The sequence below is a fragment of the Podarcis filfolensis genome (assembly GCF_964270895.1).
Source record: "Podarcis filfolensis genome assembly, chromosome: 4".
Lineage (NCBI taxonomy): Eukaryota > Metazoa > Chordata > Lepidosauria > Squamata > Lacertidae > Podarcis > Podarcis filfolensis.
Window position 1 is genome coordinate 52,908,033 of NC_139607.1, and position 23,753 is coordinate 52,931,785.

Sequence of the window (23,753 nt, forward strand, 5' to 3'; positions counted from 1 at the left end):
TATGGAGTTCATCTGCAAGTTGCAAGGAGAGGAAAGAAATTTTCCAATGCAGAGTGAGTGTTTCTAAGACAGTTGAGGTCTAAGTTCTGCTGCAAGGGGCTTTCTCCCACGTAAATGCATAGAACTAAAGTCTGTAGTAGGCTTTGGGCTGGAGTTTTATAACAGCGAGATAAATTGGTGTGCATTTGGCTCTTAACTATCTGTGTTATGCAACCCATTATCCTGTCCTAAAGCCATTTAATTCGATCTCTGGCTCACAGCTCCCCTGTAGCTTATTAGTAACGATAGGGGTTTGCTACAATACAAGGATCCGGCCCAGCATCTGTTTGTTTTATTTTCAAAGTGCTCTGACACAGATCTGGTTAGCTTCTTACGTACGTAGCTGTTACTTTTCAGCTCTAGAGTATTTGTTAGACGAAATCCCTTCCGTTTATTAGCAAATCCGTTCCTTTTCTTCTTCTCCGCAGAGGGTTAAAGATTGCTGCATTTGAAGCATTCTGGGAAATGTAGTTTTTGCCGTATGGTCCGGGAAACTGTCCATTTTTTAAAAGCTGCCCGAAAAGTAAGTTTTTGCTTTCGCTTTGGGGGGGGCGGTGGACATCGATAAAAAATACATGGCTGTGTTATGTGCTTCTTTGCAGTGCGTAACAGAACAGTTGCGCTTACTTTGCAGTGAGAGAAGTTTCTTTTTCAGATTTTCGTGACCACGTGTTTTGATTTGCTTTGCTTCTGAGGTTTTAGATGGCTTCCTTACACTTCCTACAAAACCCGCGTTTGGAATGCCAAATAGCTTTTGCGTTTCTCACGGGTTGCTTCCATTTCAGTTTGATACAGGCATTTTTAAAGTAAGCAAGATGCCAGCAATACTGGCATCCCCCCAAAAAATTTTAAAATTTGTATGAATATACCGTAGTTTCGCATACTTTAAAAATGTATGTTGTTGTTTTAAGATCAATGGGTGCTACAACTTTACGGTGCAAACTTTTAAAGTTTCATGCGTGTTTGATGTAATGCATGAATTGTGTGTTCTCTAAAGACAACCGATCCCATTCGTTTTTCACAAGAATGGAGAAACATTTGCATTGGGGATGAGCTTCCCATCTTTCCTTTCACATTAAAGCGGTATTGCTTAATCATAAGCAATGTGACCAGCATAAATAAAGTTTAACTTAATTCCTAGGTACCATGTTATGGGTGTTCAATGCCTTGCAAGTTTGTTTTTTATATGGGGTGGAGCTGAGTGTTTGAGATCACCTAAAAGGAAAGCGGTGCCGAACTTGGTGTTGACAAAATAAATGCAAGGAGAGAAAGTTGCAGCCCAAGACAGGAAAAGAGATGGTAAGAGAACACCTAGCTGCTTTAAATGAATTCAGATATCCAGGGCCTGATTTCTACCCAAGAGTAGTAATGGAGCTTGGTGATACAATCTCAGAGCCTCTTGTCTATAATCTTTGCGAATTATTGGAGAATTGGTGAGGTCCCTATGCACTGGAGGTGGGCAAATGTTGCCCCTCTATTCAAAAGCAGGGGGGGGGGAGAGACCCAGGCTACTACCAACTGGTCACCTTGTCATCATACCAGGAAAGGTCCTAGAACAGATAATTAAACAGTCAGTTTGCAGAGAAGCTGATAAAATGTGAACTGGACAAGCTAACTGTTAGTGGATTTGTAGCCTGGTTAACAAAGAGTTGCTCACTAACTGTTCCTTGTCATCCTGGAAAAAAGTGAAAAGGAGGGTGCCGCAGGGTTCTGTTCTTCTGATGTTGTTTAACATCTTTATAAAAATCCTTTTTTCTGTTTAGTGTGTCCTTCTCAGCATAGGGTAATTATTCTGTTTGCCTAGTAGTGGCCTACTAGACCCTCCTATATGGCTGCCATGTCAAAATGAATTGTTACCTAGAGGGTTGCAAAGACTTTTGACTTCAACCTTAAATTGATGTAGATTATATTTCCCCCTTCCATTCCCTCCCACAAACAGCACATAACACCATGTCACTTTCTGGTGCAGTTTCAGAGCTCTGAACTGAACATATTTCAAGGATTTTTTTGATTTTTTTAAAAGGCATCTGAGCTTCCATATCTTTCTGTTTTTATCCTTAAGATACAAAAGTAGCTTGTGTTAGGAATGCATCCTGTACCAAAAGTATACTGGGTTATTGTTTCATTTGCAACAGTGGTACCTCAGGTTACAAACACCTCAGGTTACAAACGCTTCAGGTTACAAACTCCGCTAACCCGGAAGTAGTACCTCGGGTTCCAAACTTTGCCCCAGGATGAGAATGGAAATTGCGCAGCAGCAGGAGGCCCCATTAGCAAAAGCGCGCCTCAGGTTAATAACGGTTTTGGGTTAAGAACGGACCTCCGGAACGAATTAAGTTTGTAACCAAGTTAGACTGCAGGAAGTGTTCTGTGCACGGAGATCCAAGCATGGTTATAACCCATTTTGAATAGATCTCTTTCTATATCATCACCCCAGCTGTACCGTGTTACATAGGAGGCTAGTTTCATGGAGGTTTGGAGTAATATTGTGCATATTAATTTCCAATAGAGATAGCTCATAAAATATGGCCAAGATCCAAAGAGTTGCTTTCAGTGTGCCCAAATTTGGGAGTGTTTATTTGAGAATTTTGAGGGGATCTATTGTTACTTTTGAACGTTTTAAAAATGGATTATCAAGTGGCTTCTGGGCACTGTTATTTGAGAAGCGCAAGTCAAATGCCCCTTGAGAGTTTTGGACCTAGATGCATGGCTCTTTGATCCCAGTCTTTGCGAAATTGTGAGGCAATGCAGTTTTAAAATTTAGATTTCTTTTAAAAAGAGCAAGATCTTATCTACCCTGGAAAATGTTGTAACCACCCTCTTTTACGCTAAGCTGATGTCTCCTCTTCATTGGTCACTCATTAGTGGGGTTTTGATAGGCATATAGCCAGAGGCGGCTGCTTCTTTCTTTCTTTTTTGCATGGCTATTGGAAACCCACTCTTTCCAGATTGCTCCTGTCAAGATCACAGTAAGTACATTGTGTGTCATAGTGTAAGCCTCCAGTTCTAGCGAGAATGACTTATGAAAAACCAGTCCATTTCTATTATAACAGTCCTAAATGCAGTTACTTGGAAGTAAATCCCATTGATTTACTGCAGTGCTAAGCATGAATACCAGGAGATGTTTTCATCAGAAGTCTCTTGGATTTGCTACCAAATGCAAATGTTTGGGCTTGAGAATTTAGTGCATATTATTTTGTGTTGATTTTTCTTAACTTGCACTTCAGGCATGATAAATCAGTCATCAATTGAATTATTTATCATACGAAAGTATATATTTTTCACTACAGATTAAATGTTTTCGTTACTAAAATATTTACTAGTAACATTAAGTTACTAAAACATTTAAAGGACAATTTAGTTATTTGACAAGTACTGGAGCACTGTAAGGGAGATGAGCAAAATTGAGTTGTATATTGCATTTATTGCTAAAATGCCAATGATTGCTAAATAAAGCATTGCTTCATTGTATTTTCCTAGTTTACTTAACCATAATTCCCATTTTTGTCCTCAAAGCAACCTCTGCAAAGATCTGTAACAACCTGTTCTGTGTCTGCTTCCTGACAACAAAGTATTCAGATCTACACATGAGTCTTGATAGGTGTATTAAATCCTGAAAGAACCTCAATACACCATATTCTCCTCTTGCAGATTTGTGATTGAATTACTGTGGAAGCAGCTGATGACTTTCTGTATGCATAGTTATTTTTTAATTGATAATTTCATTATTATTATTATTTTGTAAACTACTCAGGTTTTTGTACAATCAAGCAGTATATAATTTTTATAAAATGAACAAATAAATAGGGCACATTTTATCTTATTATGATGGTATTCAGCTAAATGTTACTCAGATTGCACCCACTGAAATTAATGAACATCACTAAGTTAGGTCCACTCATTTCACTAGATCTGCTCTGAGTTGAATACCACTCATTTATTTTTCTATTATAGTCATTATTCTAAAATTGTTATACAAATTTAATATACAAATAGATTAGCATCTGCTACTATTATGCAAATCTGTAGCCTCTTTCATCCTATTTTTCTGGCCAACTGTAGTTGTGACAGGTTGAGAAGTCATTGACTTGGAAGTGGGATATACTGTATGCATACGTAGTACTACTATGCAAAGTGGATTGAGTTTAGAAAGGAGCATAACAGATCTTATTTTCCCCCTTCTCCAAATGGATTGCGTCTCTGCATACCCAGAAAGAAGTGTTTGGCAGGGTTTGCTTTTTATCTGTGCCTGACATTGGGAGGAACTGTACACATTGACTAGAGTGGGGTTAATGACCAGCCGCTCTTGCGGATTATACTGGAGGGGGGTAGGGAAGGGTAAATGCCATGTTTGCAAAAATTGCAACAGGGGGACTCCTTGTTTAAGTGAAATTCTTAACTAGTTCGGAACCTATTCCCTCAGGAGCTATACAAAGGTTTTCATAGCAAAGGCAGCCAATTAACCATGCATTTAAAAATGTATAATCTATATTGCACATTTCAGCAGCAAAAATAATCTCAGTCAACCAACCGTTTGTTATTTTTTGCATTTTCAAATATTTTTAAAGTTAGTGTGGTATGTATAAAGAAAATCCTCTGTTATGGTTCAGTCAAAAATAGATCGTTGCACTATACAGTGGTACCTCGGGTTACATACACTTCAGGTAACCCAGAAATAGTGCTTCAGGTTAAGAACTTTGATTCAGGATGAGAACAGAAATTGTGCTCCAGTGGCATGGCGGCAGCAGGAGGCCCCATTAGCTAAAGTGGTGCTTCAGGTTAAGAACAGTTTCAAGTTAAGAACAGACCTCCGGAACGAATTAAGTACTTAACCCAAGGTACCACTGTATACTTTATGTTGCAAACAGCAGTGTGATATGGAAAGCAAAATGGCACATTATGCTACTACAGCTGTTGCTCAGTATAGCACGCAATATTTTGCATGTCCTGCTTCTTTCTGCACAGACCAATGGCTGAGCATGTGCTTGTGATTGGCAGCGGAGGTAGAGAACATGCTCTGGCTTGGAAACTGGCACAGTCTCCACATGTGAAACAGGTACTGGTCGCACCTGGAAATGCTGGTACAGCTAAGGATGGAAAAATCTCTAATGCAGGTAATTGAAGAAAATGTAGAGTAAGTTGAAATGCTTCGCTTCACGGCATTAATCTTTCAGTCGCTCCCACTGATAAATTGTGGCCATTTTCATCTTTCAGACTCTTTACTTTGTGAGTTTATTAGAAGAAGCAAAAATTAAAATGGCTAGCATCAATTACTCTGTTCTGTGCCAGAAACTCTGAGATGGCATTTCCCCCTAAGTTGAAAAGAAGGGTTGCTGCATCATATAAAGACCAATATGCTCTATTTAGCTATCCTTTTCATGAAGAGTGAAAGAGATGCCTTGGACATTCACGTGGCACTCATGTGGTCTGTTCGGATGTAGAGCATGAAACAAAAATCTTTGTCTCCGTGCTCATTGAATTAATGTTGATTTCCTCTCCCGAAAACCTTGTCTTTCACAGGACAGTACCAATGTTATGGTCAAGATTACTGTATTTTCATTTATATAAGTGTTACGTTTTTCCTGTTGTTTTCCCCAATGAAAATAGAAGATGCAGAAATGTAATCTGTGTGTCTGTCTGTGTCTGTCTGTGTGTCTGTCTGCTTCTATATATTAGAAAAACAGCTTCTTAAAATATTTTTTAAAAAAGAAAACTTGTCTCCTGATGACAACCTGATCTGTCTTTTAAGGTACACATTTTTGCTATGATCTGCCTTTTAAATCTGAAGCAGAAGAGATAGCAGATTAGTTGTGGGGAAAAGGAAGTGGTAATGTTTGGTCCCTGGAGGCATTTATATACAATCAAATTTCCATAAAGCCCAGACCTCCTTTGACCACAAACTATATCCTACATTTCACCTTTGTGGAATAATTAAATCCTAGAAGACAAAAAAGCATTCTTAATCTGTTGGTATGGTTCTTTTAGAAACGGGGGAAGTCACTCAAGGGCAGTTTTTCCAAACGTTCATTTAGCATTAACCAAAGTGAAAATTTATTCTATACCCAACCTTCATCCAAAGATCACAGGACAGTTTTGTGAGAACACAAAATACATAATAAAACAATAACAAACAGATCAGTAATCCACCCCCAACACATTTAAAAGGCCTTAGAATGTTTAATCCACCAAAGGCCTGGTTATAGAGAAACATTTTCACCCGGCGCCTCAAGATATGTAATGAAGACACTAGGCGAGCTCCCTGGGGAGAACGTTCCACAAAATGGGGAGCCACTGCAGAGAAGGCCTGTTCTCAAGCTATCGTAAAATGCTACACAGCACCTTTATCAGTGCCCACCCCCTCTGCTATTTAAGAGTTGTCAAATCCATATCAGGAATCACATCACAGAAGGAAAGAAGGCTACAGGTTAAATACGCTTGGCCAATTAAAACATATTGCTTCATGTTTGTCAAGGGATGAGCAGTTTCTGCCTCTGTAACACCCCTTGAAACTGCCCAATGCTTGTCATGTGGAACGAGGGGGTAGGAATTCTCCTGGCCAATTGGTTCACATGACCCAATTCACTTCAGACTTTGGATTTATTTATTCTTGATAAAAGTCAGAGAGTAACATTTTCTTTACTGTGTGTGGGGGGGTGCTACCTGGTTTTCTTTCCCTTGCTGGCACATATTGGTGTTTATGTGTGCCTGTCTGGTACTGCTTATTAAAATTAAAATTACTCTCAAAAATCTCCTTACAAAAAGTAGGGCAACTTTGCCATCTTTACTCACAGAAAAGTCTCCCCAAGTATTGTCCCGGAATTAATGTAACACCAGGACTTAATATTAACTGCAGTCAGTGACCTAGAACTCATAATTCCCAGTTTAGACATGTGGCTTTCTGTGTACAATGCGACTTGAACCATTCATATTTGCAAAGGGAAGATTGCATAATGGAGCTGTTAGGTTCGAACCCCTGCTCAGCTCTGAAGCTCACTGTGTGACCTTGGACCATATCACTGTCTCTCAGCACCTCAGTGGGATGCTTTGAAGGTTAAGTGCCTCTCTGAGCCATGTAGAAGGGCAAGAAACAAATGTAAGCAGTAAATAAAAACCACAGCTAATTGCAACCGATCTAATTTTTTTTGTGTCCGTTAATAGTTATCTCAGTCAGTGATCACGCTGCTCTTGCCAAATACTGTAAAGACCAGAAGATTGGACTTGTGGTGGTTGGTCCAGAAGTCCCTCTTGCTGCCGGTATGTCTAAAAGAACTTATTCTGCAAATTCCTGCCTCCTGTTTAATCTACTAATTTATGACTTCTATATGCCAATCTGAGTGTATAAAAACACACAAGTATGCTAACATACATGTGGTATAGGGCATCTCTTCTACCAGGACATCATAATGAAGGGAGCAGACATTAAAGTGGAAAAGTACCTTTGTGGTTGGCTAACAGTTCAGAGATCTGGAGTGACTCTGTTTTGGTCACAGTGTTTGCCTCAAACAGTTCTTTGCTCGTTGTCTGTCTGCTTCAGCTTTTGAAATAGCTACTCTAGATGATAGCCAAGGAATTGATTTGGTTACTATGGCCTCAAATTTCTCTAGCTGCTACTTCTGCCAACATTTATAGCTGGACACCATTTTTGTAATCTCATCCCAGTTGTTTTGGTTTGTTTTAAATTAGGACTTATAAGTAAAACTTGCACAGAATGTTGCCGTGTGAAGTGCTTTTGCATCTTCCATGACAATCCATTCCGTTTTATTCCCTCTTATGCAAAAGGCAGCTAATATTCCACAGCCACTGTGCATGCTCAGAGTTTGTTGCTTCTGAGCAGAGGATGGTGACTGCCCCCTTAGGGCGTTTTCTATAAAGGGGGGCGATATTTGGTACCTCTGCTACCTTTGAGGTTTCCCGGAGGCTGTGAAGACCTTCCTCTGTGTGGATGGTGTACTCGGAGTACAGTGTTAGATCCATGATTGTCTTTCAGTTAACTCTTTTCATAAAACCCATAACACTTTGGATTATTTCTGCTGCTAGGAATTGTTGATGACTTGACAGCTGCTGGCATTAGATGTTTTGGTCCTACTGCAAAGGCAGCTCAACTAGAGTCCAGCAAGAGCTTTTCCAAAGCCTTTTTGGATCGTCATGACATTCCAACTGCAAGATGGAAAGCTTTCACTAATGCAAAAGAAGCGTGTGCCTTTATTACCAGGTACAGCATCTTTCAGCACGTGGATAATTCTTTGTCTATTTTTGTTGCATGTTCCCTGCTTTTAAGAATATGTATAGAGCTTGAAATCTGAATGAAATTCCTCTGACTTACTTACTTACTTGCTTGCTTTCTTCTCCCCCCCCCCCCCCCGTTAAGTGCGGCTTTCCCTGCCCTAGTTGTAAAGGCAAGTGGTCTGGCGGCCGGAAAAGGTGTGATTGTGGCCTCTAATAAAGAAGATGCGTGCAAAGCTGTCCATGAAATAATGCAAGTAAGTTGGGAATGTGTTAATAAAAACAATTTTATCATTAAGATTACATCTAAAATTGATTTCTGGGAGCCTGGTATTGGGCCAAACCAGGACTGAGACTGCATCCTCAATGCACTTAGTGGAGAGTAAATTTCATTGAATGCACTGGACTTGCTTCTGAGACATGTTTAGAATTGCAGTGCCACTTAGACTGCAATCCTATGTATGCTTACCTATGAGTAAGCCCCAACAAATGCAGAGAGACTTACTACTGAGTAAGCATTAACTGTGCTGTTAAGGATGTGTAGAACTATCATTTAAGGCAGGGGTAAGGAGCCTGTGAGCTCCAGTTGTTGCTGGATTACAACTCCCATCATCCCTGACCATTGGCTGTGATTACAGAGGCTGATGGGAGTTGGAGTCCAACAGCATGTGTAGGGCCACAAGTTCTCTATCCATGGTTTAAGGGGGTGTCTATTCTATTGCTTTCATCTGAGCGAGTTCTTCCATGGAACTTGAAATGTATGATATCTTAAAATAGAAACAGTTTGAGAAGGTCTCTGCTATATTGCTGGGTTTCTGAAGAAGATTGAGAACACGTTTCAAAGCATTTGTTCTTTCTTCTCTGCTGGATCAGGCAGATTCTATTTGTTAGAATACTATTACAAAGGAAAGTCTGTGTTCAGATATGTATGTATGCTTTTCATGCAGGATAAAACCTTTGGAACAGCTGGAGAAACGGTTGTTGTTGAGGAGCTTCTTGATGGAGAAGAGGTCTCTGTAAGTATATCCTATAATGTCTGGCAGCCTTTCTGACACAGCTTTTCTTCCATTCACTGAAATTCCTTCCCATTCATGGAGCAGCTCTGATGGATCGCACCTGATGTTCATCATGCAATGCATAAAGCAAGTCCAGTTGGTTAATCACTTTTATCACTTACTGTTTTCAGCAAATGTTCTTAACTTTGGCCAGGTAATGCCCATTCTGTATATTAAGTACAAGTCCTCACTACTTAAGGACTCAAAAGCTACTCACTGAGATAGACTATGGTGGTACTGTTTTGAGCTCTACCTATGTGAGTTGCCAAAACAAAATATATTCTATTTATGTAATCAAAATATTGCATTGCTGAGTGGAACTTGGCCTTGCAATGTTACAGTTGTTCCATCAGTGCAAGCATTTCTGCTTTCCACACAGAACAATTTCCCCTCTCCTCCCAACATGGACTGTACTGACTGCTCAGAGCTGATTTAGGAGGGCATGTGGGGAGAAGAGGAGGTCGGAACGACCCAGTTACACTAGCGGGACTCATCATATTAGCATCTACTAGTGAAACTGTTCAGTTGAATCTGTCTCCATGCTTTCAAATTGGCTTCCTTTTGACTGATCCTAAATATTGATCCCTGGCTCTTGCTAGATATTATTGATCAGTCATAAGAGTAAGAACTCCATTGCAAATCAAATATGGAATTTTTTTGGGGGGGGAGGGGGAACCCTGTGCCAAAAAAAAACCCCAGCAACAACAGCAGCAGCATATTAATAGTACAAAACACCCGCTCCTGAGGCCACCCATAAAGCATGGAATGTATATTTAATTGTTAGAAAGGAATTTAAAACTTGTGTTTTCCAGAAATGGTGGGTGGCATCCTGCTAGATCATATTAGAGCAGACCCATTGAAATCAAATTACTTCAGTTCACTGATTTCAAGGGGTCTGCTCCAAGTATGACTATTATTGGATTTCACCAAGCACCTTCAGAAAAATATTATGAATTATATTAACATTTACATAATTTGCCTGGCTCCTAATTTGTATAAGAAATCTCCATTTTCAAATATTGCATTTATTTAAACCTATTGTTTAAAAGTATTGTACCATTGTATATTGTTTAGAGAAATGCCAACTGAGTAAAAGTAAAATACCTTGGACTAAATTAAAAAAATTGTCCAGTAGCACCTTAGAAACCAACTATGTTTGTTCTGGGCATAAGCTTTCGTGTGCATGCACACTTCTTCAGATACCTGCACACAAAAGCTTATACCCAAAACAAACTTAGTTGGTCTCTAAGGTGCTACCAGACAATTTTTCAATTTTTCAATTTGTTTCGACTGCGTCAGACCAACACGGCTACCTACCTATACCTTGGACTGTCTCCCATCATTCGGAGGGCACTACTTGTAATTAGCAACTTATTAATAATCATCTTTGTAAACCTGGACCTGAGTTAATTTCTATTATTACCTGGCATAGTTATAAACCATCCATGTTTTACCTTGTTTTTCTTACAGTGTTTATGCTTTACGGATGGTGTCACTGTTGCCCCGATGCCACCTGCCCAGGATCACAAACGCTTAATGGATGGAGATCAGGGCCCAAACACAGGCGGCATGGGTGCATATTCCCCAGCACCTCAGGTAAAACTCATGTTTACAGTGCTTCTTTGCTAGAGCTTATTACTAAAGAGCACCTGTCATCAGAGCTGAGTAACAGGAAAAACAGATTCTTGACACCAGGAGTTAAAAAAAAAGCATGACACAATAGATTCTTGTTACTAGAATTGGTTAAATTCTCTACATTCTTAAAAGCTCTACTTTTGTCACATTTTATTAGCTGTCCAAGGAACTTCTTCTGAAAATCAGAAATTCTGTTCTCCAGAAAACAGTTGATGGTATGAGAAAAGAGGGTATTCCTTACATTGGTAAGTGGGAGTATCATTATACAAGTGATATCCATCATTAGCCATATGCAAAGTAGACCCATTGAAGTCAATTGATTTCAGTAGTTCTACTTTGAGCATCTGCTGTATGAGTTACAGCAGTGTTTTGTTTTTTAAATGACAGCAGTCCAAAAATGCAACTAATTGTGGACAACTGCAGTGAATGCAAACAATTGCTGATAAAGCTCCACATACTTCTCTAGATGGTGGAAATAATAGTCATAATCTTAAAACAATGCAACATTCTTTTAAAATTTACCGGTTGTGCTTGTCCTCAGTATCTTGTGCCTTTTTCCTTTAGGTGTCCTGTATGCTGGATTAATGCTAACCAAAGATGGACCTAAAGTCTTAGAGTTCAACTGTAGATTTGGTGACCCAGAATGTCAGGTGAGTGACACTGTATATCTTGGGCTGCAGTACATCCAGTTGCCTTGGAGAAAGCCCCATTCAACTCAATGGGATTTAATTTTGAACAGATATGTGTTAGATTGCGCTTTAAGCTTTTTTCTTTCCCAAATCCCTCTATGGATTGGATCATGCTGGACTAATTCAGTTATCCCTCAGAATGCATGGGCAGATCAAACTTTTATTTCAAAATATATATTATTTTATTATTATATATTAAAACACTCCTGCAAAATAATGTTACTATGCACTCTTACAATATTGGAAGAGTGGAAGTAATTGAGATGCTGTGGGAGACCTATTTGTATGATAGCACCTAGAAGCAGTAGTTTCTAACACAGAAAGCTCATTGTTCTTTTTTTCTTGTTAAGTTCCAGCAGCCAGAATTTTAATTGATTTACTTAATAAAATTCCTGCAGTTGTGCAATAGCAAAAGTCCTGCCATTTTTGTATTTTTTGCATCAAAGATGTATTTGAATGATGAGTCACTATTTGTGCACTTGAACTGAACCCCTCCCTTCTTTGTGGGATGGGCCAAGGCTCCACCAGTCTTGCAAATCTCATTCTCACAACCATCAATCCTGCCATACACTTCCACTGCCTCTGGGTTAGTGACTGGAGGGGGGCAACTGGTACTCCCAGGGAAGCAGATTTGACAGGTAGATGAGAGAAAGCTGTCATATGGAGATAGTGTACTGCACTGCAATTTAAGCCAAAAATGTGCCAGTACAAGTAGCACATCATGTCGTGGTACCATGGCTCTAAACCATGGTTTCTTCTGAATGATTAAATAGCAATTGCATTATTTTATGTATTTTGAGTACAGTAGTATCTTTGAAATCAAACAGAATCCGTTCCGGAAGTCCGTTCGACTTCCAAAACATTCGAAAACCAAATCGCGGCTTCTGATTGGCTGCAGGAAGCTCCTGCAGACAATCAGAAGCCACAGAAGCCTTGTTGGACATTTGGGTTCCAAAAGAATATTTGCAAACCGGAAGAATCACTTCCGGGTTTGCGGTGTTCGGGAACCAAAATGTCAGAGTTCCAGGGCATTCAACAACCAAGGTACCAAGGGTTTAAATGTAATGTGTGATCATATTGTGAGCATCGATCAAGCAGGTTTATTTGCAATATCATTTAATAATCACATATTTACTTACCCTTTCTTTCTGGTTTGAGGATTCTTGTTTTGTTTTTGTTACATCTTTAATAAATAAAATTATACCAACACACACATTATAAATATATATATATATATATATATTTATATATATATATATATACACACACACACACACACACACACAAACATACATATACACATTTTATATATATATATATATATATATATATATATATATATATATATATATGTATATATATATGATAGCCACAATGGGAAAGTACCACAGTCTAATTCTCTGATCTTCATTACTGTACTATACTTCACTGCAAGGTATATTTAATATATTGTTAAAGTTCAGTATACTTGTGTGTCCACACCAACTCATTTTACATGTTTTAATAAAATATGTTTCCTAATCAATGAGCTTGGGTTGGCATACATAATATACCGTAATATACATTGAAATGCTTTCTTAACTTTCTTGTCATTTCCATGGTATTTCATTGGGAGTTACCGTATTTTTCGCTCTATAGGACGCACTTTTTCCCCTCCAAAAATGAAGGGGAAATGTGTGTGCATCCTATGGAGCGAATGCAGGCTTTCACTGAAGCCTGGAGAGCGAGAGGGGTCGGTGCGCACCGACCCTTCTCGCTCTCCAGGCTTCAGGAAGCTATCCGCAAGCCTTTTCTTTATTTCCCCCCCTAAAATCTAGGTGCGCCCTATGGTCCGGTGCGCCCTATAGAGCGAAAAATACGGTAATTCTCTAGTTTTCTTTTTTTTTTTTAAGTAACACCAGAAAGATGTGCCTAACTCTGGTCTATATTTGTGTAGGTAATTCTTCCGCTACTTAAGAGTGACCTTTATGAGGTTATACAAGCAACGATGGATCAAAAATTATCTCGCCACATGCCTGTATGGTTAGAAGACTGGGCAGCTGTGACTGTAGTCATGGCCAGTGAAGGCTATCCAGGAAGCTATCCTAAGGGTTTGGAAATAACAGGTAGGAAACTGACACCCAGGTTCTAAACATGTAGAACAATTATATCCTTCCACTTTCATGTGATTGACAAGAGACTATGTGAGTCTCTTGCAGGCTGGCTATCTCAAATAACGAACGCTTTGGTTTTAACCAGTTGTGTGTCTGCTTTTGATTCCTAAAGCGATAGTTTCCACTTTGTCTCATAATACAAAGAGCAACTTTAATTTCTGCAAGAAAAGACTGGTTACAGTATAGCCAGACACTGGTTGTATATTTAGGTAATAGATAACTCCTTTTACTTAAGTAAGTAGTGAATCCCTTTGATTTCAGTGGGGTTTACTCCGTAGTCAAAGTGTTTGGGACTGCAGCATTACAGAGCAATCCTATACATGTCTACTCTGAAGTAAGCCCCACCGAGGTCAAAGAGGTTTACCCCAGGGTGTTGAGACCTCGCACCACTCCCACTTTCAATCATCATATCTACAGGCTGCCAAAAGAAGAGAAGCTTCTCACTAACTCGGCCCCCCTCAGAGCAGTTGCTTTAGGGCCCTTTCTGCTTGGTATCCCTTTGCAAAACATGGGGCCATCTTGGTAACTTACATGGATGTCTTGGTGGCCATAGACACCTTAGGGAATAACACCTTATCAGAAGGTGAGAAGGAACAGCAACAACTGTAAAATACAGGCAGTCTGGCCACCTGGAGATATGCCATTGCCCAGCCCTGCAGTAAACCATATGTCTCAAAGAAGATAAGGTGGAAGGGAGTGAGGAGGTCTTTGGGTGGGTGGGTGCTTTTGTCTCTGTCCTTTTTGTGTGTGCGTGTGTGAATGCCAGCAAGTAAACTGAAGCCTTTGTTCGCCCTACATTATCAAGAGAAAGCCATGCATTTTACATGTTTTTAATTTACCATAAATGTTTTCAATGGCTTTTTATTTTATTTTTAATTGTTTTAGCACTGATTGATTTCCTGGCACTCAAGTCACAGTACGGTGTCAAATGTCGGGATGTAATTTCATAGAACAGGGGTACCTAACTTATGATTCTCTAGATATTATTGGACTTCAGCCAACATAGCTAATAGTACCATCATCAACATCTCAACATTCTGCCCCTCCTCCTGAAGGAGCCCAGGGATATCAGCAATGAAAAAGACATATTTTAAAGTATTCTAAAAACAGTTTCAAAACATTCTCTCAGCCAGTGACTTCAGGATTGTCGGGAACAGTATCTTTCAGCCATATTTTTAAATTCTTCCTGAAGGTCTCAATGAGGGAGGCAGACACAAAAGGGGATGATGTTAGGATAAATGCCACATGTGAACCAGCAACTTCGCGACAACCACATATAAGCCACTCCCGCCGTAGAGGTTTCAGACAGATCAGTTCTGGCCCACACGTGTCCTTTTTCACCAACTTTTTATTTATTAATGGGTTGAGTTCACTGCCATTTTTATTTGGTTAGGCATATTTATAATTGCTTGTGCACTCAATAGATGTATGGCAAAAGATTTCAGGAAACTTTAAAAAATAAATAAATTCTCACCTTATAGGATTTCCTCGGGCGAAAGAGCTGGGTTTGCAGGTGTTCCACGCAGGCACAGCCATGAAAGATGGTAAAGTGGTGACCAATGGCGGCAGAGTCCTCACTGTGACAGCTATCAAGAAGGACCTTGTCACCGCACTAGAAGAGGCCAACAAAGGAGTAGGAGTCATCCAGTTCAAAGGGGCCATTTATAGAAAGGATATTGGTTATCGGGCTATAGCTTTCCTTAAAGAATCCAGGTACCTATCTGAGGCCAAATCAGAAGGCGATAGTAAGAATATGTGTTAAACATAATCCATAATCCATGCAAATCACTACATAATCATTCCATGTTTCAGTAAAATTTTGTATCAATATATTATACAATATCCTCATATAACTATTCTTAATGGATATCCTTGTGTGTTATTGCAAAAACAACTAGGATTAATTAAACTTACTTTTTCCACAGCTACTAATGCAACATTCATGACACAGTATTAAACCAGTTTATCTGTCCTGTTTTTGAGAAGATTAGGGCTCTCACAGAGAGACCCTTTTTTGTTTCCTCTTGGAACTACATTGCCCAGAATTCTTTGTAAGCTTGTGTAGATTTGTTGTTAACAAGTGAAAAACTAGTGGGTGGGAAGAATGAAACAGCAACATGCACCTACATGAAGCTGCTACTCCCAAAATGCTTAAGAGTGACTACACTGACATCTCTTCATATTACTACGAATTAATCCATTTTTGAGGGAAATAAAAGTTGAGGATGCAAGAGGCTGGTACACTTAGGCTTTAGAGCAGGGATAGGAATCTGACCACCACCACCACCCCAATACTATTGGACTACAACTCCCATCACCCCCAGCCCTGTCCTAGCATGTGAAAATCTTCTGACACAGCCATTTGAAGGCTATTCTTATAAAGATCAAGCAAAGACATTTTTACCAGTATAACTGCATCAATTGCCATCTTGCACTAATGCAGCTACACTGGTAGAATTAATTCAACCTTGAACCTAAATGTTTTTGTCAGTGCCACAAAATATAAACTGTTGAAGAAGTACTACCTTTTTATAAAATAGCCTTCTACTATGAATGAAATACACTGTTAGTATAAAACTGAAAGCATATGGCATCAGGTGTTAGTATACTGTAATACTAGTCTTTTGTATATGCAATAAAGTTTCTAAGAATGGTGCAGTATCTAGCTTTATTTTTACGGAATGTGTAGTATTTGATTAGAAGTGGTAAATGATATGAATCTGTGTAGTGTGCTCTATCCATTGAGTTGATTTCTCCTCTCCCCCCCCCCCTCAAAGCAGACAAGGCAATCTTTGGCCAGATGTAAGAGGACTCTTTCTATGCATGTTCATGCACATTCTAATCCTAAACAGTGATAGTGTATTTGAGTTTATAGCTAGCGCATCTGAGTTTATGCCTGGAGAGTAAATGGTGTACTCAAAATACATTTGGGCTTAGCTGATGAAGATGATGTGTAGCTTTAAAAATATTACAAGTTATATGTAAGATATATTTTCCAGGGCATGTTCCCTTTTTAATTCTGCTAAGCCTGGAAACCCCTGAAAAATATATTGTTGATTACAAAAGTCAGCATGATCCATTTAACAGATACTGGACTGGGAGCCGGGAGTCTTGGGCTCACATGTCAACTAAGACTGCAGTCCTAACTCCCACTTACCTGTCCGTAATTCAGTAGGAATTACTTACTTCAGAGTAGACCTATTCCTTCAATAGCGTGCGGTTGCTGTGATACACATCTGGGAATTTGAAAAGTGTGGAGCAGGGATGGGCAGGGAACTAGTCCCAGCTGAGGGACCACTCATTCCAAGAGCACAGGGATCATACGGACTGCCACAGAGCTACTGACCTTTGAAATCAGGCCTTTTGGAGCAAACACGCTCACTCATACTTCTTAAAGGCACAGGAAAAGTTCCCAGCGAATTCTTACACCTCTATACTGGCACTGGAAAATACTGCTATAAATGGATTGTATGTATGAATCAATTGACTATTGGCTATTCTGCCCTTTTAGGGGCCTGACTTACAAAGACAGTGGTGTAGATATTGCAGCTGGTAACACGTTGGTTCAGAACATTAAACCTTTAGCAGCGGCCACATCTAGGCCAGGTAAGATAAAATCTGTACATTCTAATTAAAACATTTGTAGAATAAGTTCATGAAAAACTCAGTTTTTTATACCCATACCCCTTACTATTTTGTAAAAATATATGTGCAACTCTTGTATTTTATGTTTTGCACTAAGAATTCCAGATGAGGCATGCAGTTTAGCCATCATGCAGAGATTTTAGAATACTGGAATTGTGCTGTAGTTAGGACCTGCAGAATATATTTAAGGAAAATCATTCCATTTAACATATCTGTACCATATTGGATAGATACCCTTTATCTGACTGCAGCGTCAGGATCCCACCCACCCCTCACCTAACATTTTTTGTAAAGCAGAGGTTAACAGAGCAAGGTGAACTTTTCTCCCAGTTGAATACAGTGGGACTTGATTCTGAGTAAAAATGCATTGGATTACATTGTGGAGCAAGTTAAATGTAGGAGAAAGGAGAGCAGGAGGGAGAGGCTCATCCCTCTGTTAATTCCAATTGATTGGCTGCAGAATAATCTAGGCACCAGGGAGATCCATGGTGAGAAGATATTTTGTCCCCTTTCCCTGCCCAGTTCGCTCTGCTGTGCTGCTTCCAGATCTGAAGAAGGGCAAAACCAATCAGGGATGTGGTTTGACAAATAATTCTATAGCCGCCTCTAAATCACCTCCATCATGTGAACAAGACCTTGGTGAATGAGTCCTTTTCTTCCTGCTTGGCAGGCTGTAATGCTGACCTAGGAGGGTTTGCTGGCCTCTTTGACTTGAAAGCAGCTGGATATAAAGATCCAATTTTGGTATCTGGAACTGATGGTGTCGGAACAAAGCTCAAGGTAATGGGAAGGTTGTGTGGGCTGGGCAGGCTTAATGGATTTTTGAAGGTTTTAGACCAACAACAGGATTTTTACTTAGTAACTGAGTGTTTACTACGCAAAGGGATCATAGTTTGGCAGCAGAGCATGCAAAAGGTCCCTGCTTCAGTCCTTGGCATCTACAATACCCTCTTTCCTCCCCCCCCCCCAATGAATAACTTTATTTGCATCACATTCAGATATGTGTCTGAAATGGATGTCTGTCCTTCACAGGAGAGCAAATGGGCATAGTTTCTCAGGCCTGGCAACCAACAAATTTTCCAGTATAAAAAAATGTCCAAGAGCACAATATAGCATCAATGTCCCTTTCCCAAGCCTGGCTGATATAAATAGGAGTTGCATAAAAGTATCATGGGGTCTCCTCTGATTATAGTCACCTATGTACCTTCCATGGCAGTTAAAAATGAAATCTTTTATGTTCAATACCAGTGGCTGGGAATCAGAACTGGTAAGAGTGCTATTGCATATAAGTATCTGGTTGGTCACCACGAGAACAAGGAGGCTGGACTAGATGGGCCTGTGGCCTGATCCAGGAAGGCTGTTCTGATGCTCCCAAGTCTTGCCAAGCTCGGGTGTGATTTGTCTAATTCTCATTACAGATTGCCCAGCTATGCAATAAGCACGACACCATTGGCCAAGACTTGGTTGCCATGTGTGTCAATGATATCCTAGCTCAGGGAGCTGAGCCCCTCTTTTTCCTGGACTATTTTGCCTGTGGGAAACTTGATGTCGGGACGGCTCAGGCAGTCATCGCTGGAATAGCTGAAGCTTGTAAACTGGCAGGATGTGCGCTCCTCGGTAGGAATGATCACTCATTCCTTGTATGTGATTAGAAAATTCTCAGGTTCCTGCATCTAGTTAAAAGCAAACCTTAATGTTGCAGAAGGTTGATTCATATACTGTGTCCGGCTGCTATGGATCCAAGAATCAGTTTACACATTCAGTTTGCAGTGGGTCATCACAGTGTGCCCTGTTTTATGAGTGGGGGGAGTTTAAAAGGGGAGTCTTCTGAAGAGGTGAAGTGTAGAAGGCAGAGGCAAGCCTTGGAATATGGCGCCTTGTGCCAGGCCAAAATTCATGCTCCCCCCCCCCCGCCCTTGCTCTGCCTTCCCAAAGCCAGCTAAGCAAGGGGCCATGCTTTGGGAAGGAGTTGCAAGACTCTCTCAGGGCTTTAGAGCCCTCCTGTGTCCTTCACAAAGCTGGGCAAGTGCTAGCTAGGCTTTGGGAAGGAGGTGGGAAGGTGCCCCCTTTCAGCTCAGCACCCTGTGCAGGGAAACCAGTCCCACTGCCCTAAATCTGCCTCTAAAGAAGGCTGCGTTCAGTCCCAGTCCTTTCCCTCTAACATGCTAGTTTTCTGTGTGCAGGAAGCATTTATATAATGGGTGAGGTTTCAAACACATGATCTGTTCACCGCCAGCCCCAATCGGCATTCTGAAGTGGCACAACAGCAAGAGCTGTCTTGTGTGATTCTCCTGGTTGTGTAACTTGGTACAGACATTTTGGCACCCGAGTCAAATGACAAAATGGCAACCCCGTCCCCACCAGGGAAGGAGGGGTGGGTGAAGATCTACATCAGGAACAACAGGGAAAATAAAGATCTTTATCTGCTACCCCTGTGGATTCTGCTGCCCGAGACAGTCACCTCTCCTTGCGTCATGAGTGGGCTCACCGTGACTTTGTACTTAGGCAAACTCTCATAATGACCTTTTCCTAGATTATTTACTTATCAGAACTGCTGTTTTGCTTGTTCTGGCTGTTCCATTTTGAAATTCTTTGTTCTTTACTTAATCGTGCAACACACACATACCTCACACATGTTGTTGACTGATTTCTCTATTTTAAAATGGGCAGAATATGAGAAACTGAATCATTTTTCATGACATGATCCACAACATGGGAAGGGAACATGCTCAGTGGCAGAATATCAGCCTTGCACACAGAAGGTCCCAAATTTAGTCCAATGGCATCTCCAGATGGGGCTGGGAAGGACTCCTGTTGAGAACCTTGCAATGTTGCTAGCAGTCAGTGTGGGCGGTATCGAGCAGGATAGATCTGTGGTAGAATTCTGTTTAAGGCAGTTTCCTGTTTTTCTGTGTGCTATTCCTTAGGAGTGCCAAAAGCACTCCTTTTGTTGTTCTTGTTTTTCATTTCTTCCTTTGGATGTACAACTTTGAAAATTCAATAAAATGTAATCAACAAGCAAAAAAACCACAAAAACCCCATCTAAGACAGACTGTGCTTGCTATACTTCAGTATATGTAAGAATCTGGGAGGTAGAGTTCCTATAATGGTTTCTAGTGGTTTTGCTTTAACACTCACAGTCCCTTCTCTGTCTTCTATTGCCACCTCAGGAGGAGAAACTGCTGAAATGCCTGGCATGTATCCACCGGGAGAGTATGACCTGGGGGGCTTTGCCGTTGGCGCTGTGGAACGAAACCAGATGCTTCCCAAGCTAGACAAAATTGTCGAGGGAGATGCGATTATTGGAATAGCTTCCTCTGGTGTTCACAGCAACGGGTTTAGCCTTGTGAGAAAGATTGTTGAAAAGTCCTCTTTAGATTTTTCCTCTCCTCCAGTGGGCCGCTCTGGTAACCAGACATTGGGTAAGATCAGTAATTGCAGCATTTTCCTCTTCTGTCTACGTCACGGGGAGCAACCTTTGGTCAATTTTCAGTTATTAGGACATTTTGGGTCTTTTTATCAAAGGGCGGGGGACTCAGATCCTGGGGCCAAATGTAGTTTTCCAGGCTTCTCTTTTCTTTTTGGCCCCTAGAACTCTCTCCAGGCCGCCCCCCCTCACAGACCTAGCCCCTCCCTGAGTGTTTTCATTTCTTTAATTTCTTTCCTATGTTTTTGGAATGTGACCTCGAGCTGTGATAGTGACTCCAACTTGCTTGGGTGTGGGGAAGTGCATTGAAGCCTCTCAGTTTCGCATAGCTTGGATGTAACTAACTTAAGACAAAAGAGTCACACTTGATGCTCCATCTGCTTCTTTGCCTCTGGCCACATTAGCCACTGGAATATATGGCCCCCAGATCACTGTCCATGAGGGAATGTGGCCCTCACGTTGGAAAAGACTCCTGACCCAGCTTTCTATCAAAGGGCAACTAGTGAGGAAAAATGAGTACGTGCATCTGTTGTATGTGCAACTGTTGGAATACTTTTACCTCCTTCCATTTTTGTCTGTACTTGTGTGACATTTGCACTTCGTTAGCCGCCTTCCGATGCTAATCTTATGTTTCCCCCCCAGTCCTGCCTCCAACATCCATGGATTAGGCATAGACATCTGCAGATGGAATGCCTTTGTGCATAAGCATCCTATGTAAAACCGGTTTGGGCTTGCTTACAATCAAGCAGTGTGTGCATTTTATGAAATAAATAGAAATAATAAAATGTAAGCTAGAGTACCAGTCATGCAGAGTTCCAGCTCCTGTGGAAGTCTATGCATGTAGAGGTCAATGCATGTAGGCTTTCTCCCCTCCCCCCCAGCCCTTATAGACACCCCCATGGTGAACGTGGATCCCAGGTGCAGGACTGCGGAAGCCATGAAATGCAATTAATATGGAGCCCCTTTCATGCAGTAAACACATAAGGAAGGACCACAGCAATATCTTCGTAAGGCCTCCTTGATGCATTTCATCCTGCGTGTGCTTTTGTGCTTTGTCATGCTTTTGCATAATAACCTGCTAATGACTTATATTCGCAGGAGAACAACTGCTTACACCCACTAAAATCTATAGCAAGATTCTCCTGCCGGTTCTTCGTTCAGGCTACGTGAAGGCCTACGCCCACATCACTGGAGGAGGGCTGCTGGAGAACATTCCACGTGTCCTCCCAGCATCCTTTGGGGTAGTTCTAGGTAAGAACGTCTTGGTCATGGAGAACACCTAGGCAAAACTTGCAAGCTTGATATAATATTTCTTAATTTTTATCGATGCCATTTTCCTTTCTTTAACTCGGTTTCTCCCTTCTCCTCCTGCCCCCATTTATTGAAATCCACATTTTATCTCAAAATTGACTGATTGAAGATATTTTTTAAGGATGGATTTTCACATTCACTAATAAAGAGTAGAATGAAATTTAGACATTCCCTTTCATCCCAGTTTCATATGGCTTTCTGTGGGCACTCAGTCTATGTTTACACCATACATTTAAACCACTATGTTGCCACTTCAAACAGTCTTGCCTTGCCCCAAATAATTTTGGAAGCTGTAGTTTGTTAAGGGTGTGAGAGTTGTTAGGAAGTACCTATTCCCCTCACAGCACTACGATTCCCAGAGTTTCCTGTGTAAAACAATTGTTAAACTACTATGGGAACCGTAGCTCTGTGAGGGGAGTAGGTGTCTCCTAACTCTCAGCACTCTTAACAAATTACATCTCCCAGAATTCTTTGTGGGAGGCCAGGCCTGTTTAAAGTGGTATTGTTATGCCTTAAATGTATGGTGTGAATGTAGCCTTAGTTTATCTGAAAAGATTTTGAATCAATTGAAAAAGATAATAAATTTTTAAAATAGGTGGTTAGATTGGTTAAATACATTTCCTTCAATTGCCAGTGATAACCATTGGATCTTTTGCTATTACTGGGCTTATCACTTCTATGTTTATTAAGTTCAATCAGAACTGTCAGCTTAATTTCTCTGTAATGCTTGTTGACTGATTTTTTAAAAAGTGTGTTACAATACAACTCTGGCTATTTTCAGATGCCGTAAGCTGGAAGATACCCAACATCTTTTCTTGGCTTCAGAAAGAGGGAAATCTGTCAGAGGAAGAAATGGCTCGAACATTTAATTGTGGGATTGGTTCAGTCCTGGTTGTGCAGAAGGAGCTGGCTGGGCAGGTCCTGAAGGACATCCAGAGGCATGAAGAGGCCTGGCTGATTGGAAAAGTTGTACGCCATCAAGCAGGTCACTATGCAGAGCCTCATCTATTTGGGAATGTCTTGTGAGGGTGATTATTTTTAATGGGGTGATGGTGCTGCAGCAGTCCTGAATTAGGAGTGCATCTGTTTTGCATGCAGAGGGTACCACGTTCATCCCCTGCCATCTCCAGGGGAATGTCCCCAGTCTGAAACCCTGGAGAGCTGCTGTCAGTCAGTGAAGACAGTACTGCGCTAGATGGACCAAATGGTCAGACCCAGTAGAAGGCAGCTCCCTTTGATTCTATTTTTTTAGTTCTATTTATTTACAGCTAATGTTTCTTTTTTTAATTGAAGGGTCTGCCCACGTTGAAGTGAATAACTTACTTCAAGCCTTACAGGCAAATAGGATAGAGTCCTTCCACAGCCAACGAAGCAAAACCCAACCAAGCAAAACAAGGGTCGGCGTCCTCATCTCTGGAACAGGTGAGACTCCTGCATTCTCCATTGTGAGAAATGAATGCTATCTTTGAGGCCATAGGTTAGGGTATTCTGGAAGACTGCTCTGAAGTAGTTTAGTCAGACCATACCATAAACAGTTTTGGTCCTACACACCTGAAGGAGCGTCTCTACCCCATCA

At 40.7% G+C, this 23,753-nt stretch overlaps 1 protein-coding gene across 5 annotated transcripts in view; it reads left to right on the forward strand.

The window, feature by feature from the left end:
- GART (phosphoribosylglycinamide formyltransferase, phosphoribosylglycinamide synthetase, phosphoribosylaminoimidazole synthetase) overlaps positions 1 to 23,753 on the forward strand; it is a 27,622-nt gene continuing 3,869 nt past the window's right edge. Inside the window, exons 1-19 of one of the 5 annotated variants that reach the window (XM_083611184.1) lie at positions 533 to 562; positions 1,181 to 1,338; positions 5,005 to 5,153; positions 7,198 to 7,293; positions 8,077 to 8,251; positions 8,408 to 8,519; positions 9,210 to 9,278; positions 10,788 to 10,913; positions 11,110 to 11,197; positions 11,517 to 11,602; positions 13,578 to 13,746; positions 15,276 to 15,507; positions 17,306 to 17,400; positions 18,110 to 18,219; positions 18,858 to 19,056; positions 20,610 to 20,861; positions 21,965 to 22,117; positions 22,959 to 23,162; positions 23,471 to 23,599. In XM_083611184.1, coding sequence (XP_083467310.1) covers positions 5,009 to 5,153; positions 7,198 to 7,293; positions 8,077 to 8,251; positions 8,408 to 8,519; positions 9,210 to 9,278; positions 10,788 to 10,913; positions 11,110 to 11,197; positions 11,517 to 11,602; positions 13,578 to 13,746; positions 15,276 to 15,507; positions 17,306 to 17,400; positions 18,110 to 18,219; positions 18,858 to 19,056; positions 20,610 to 20,861; positions 21,965 to 22,117; positions 22,959 to 23,162; positions 23,471 to 23,599 — 2,440 coding nt within the window. In that variant the 5' untranslated portion in view covers positions 533 to 562; positions 1,181 to 1,338; positions 5,005 to 5,008. Of the gene's footprint in view, positions 54 to 468; positions 563 to 1,180; positions 1,339 to 2,036; positions 4,476 to 4,845; positions 5,154 to 7,197; positions 7,294 to 8,076; positions 8,252 to 8,407; positions 8,520 to 9,209; positions 9,279 to 10,787; positions 10,914 to 11,109; positions 11,198 to 11,516; positions 11,603 to 13,577; positions 13,747 to 15,275; positions 16,451 to 17,305; positions 17,401 to 18,109; positions 18,220 to 18,857; positions 19,057 to 20,609; positions 20,862 to 21,964; positions 22,118 to 22,958; positions 23,163 to 23,470; positions 23,600 to 23,753 lie in introns of those variants that run through there. The other 4 variants (XM_083611183.1, XM_083611182.1, XM_083611185.1 and 1 more) reach the window with 4 other exon arrangements.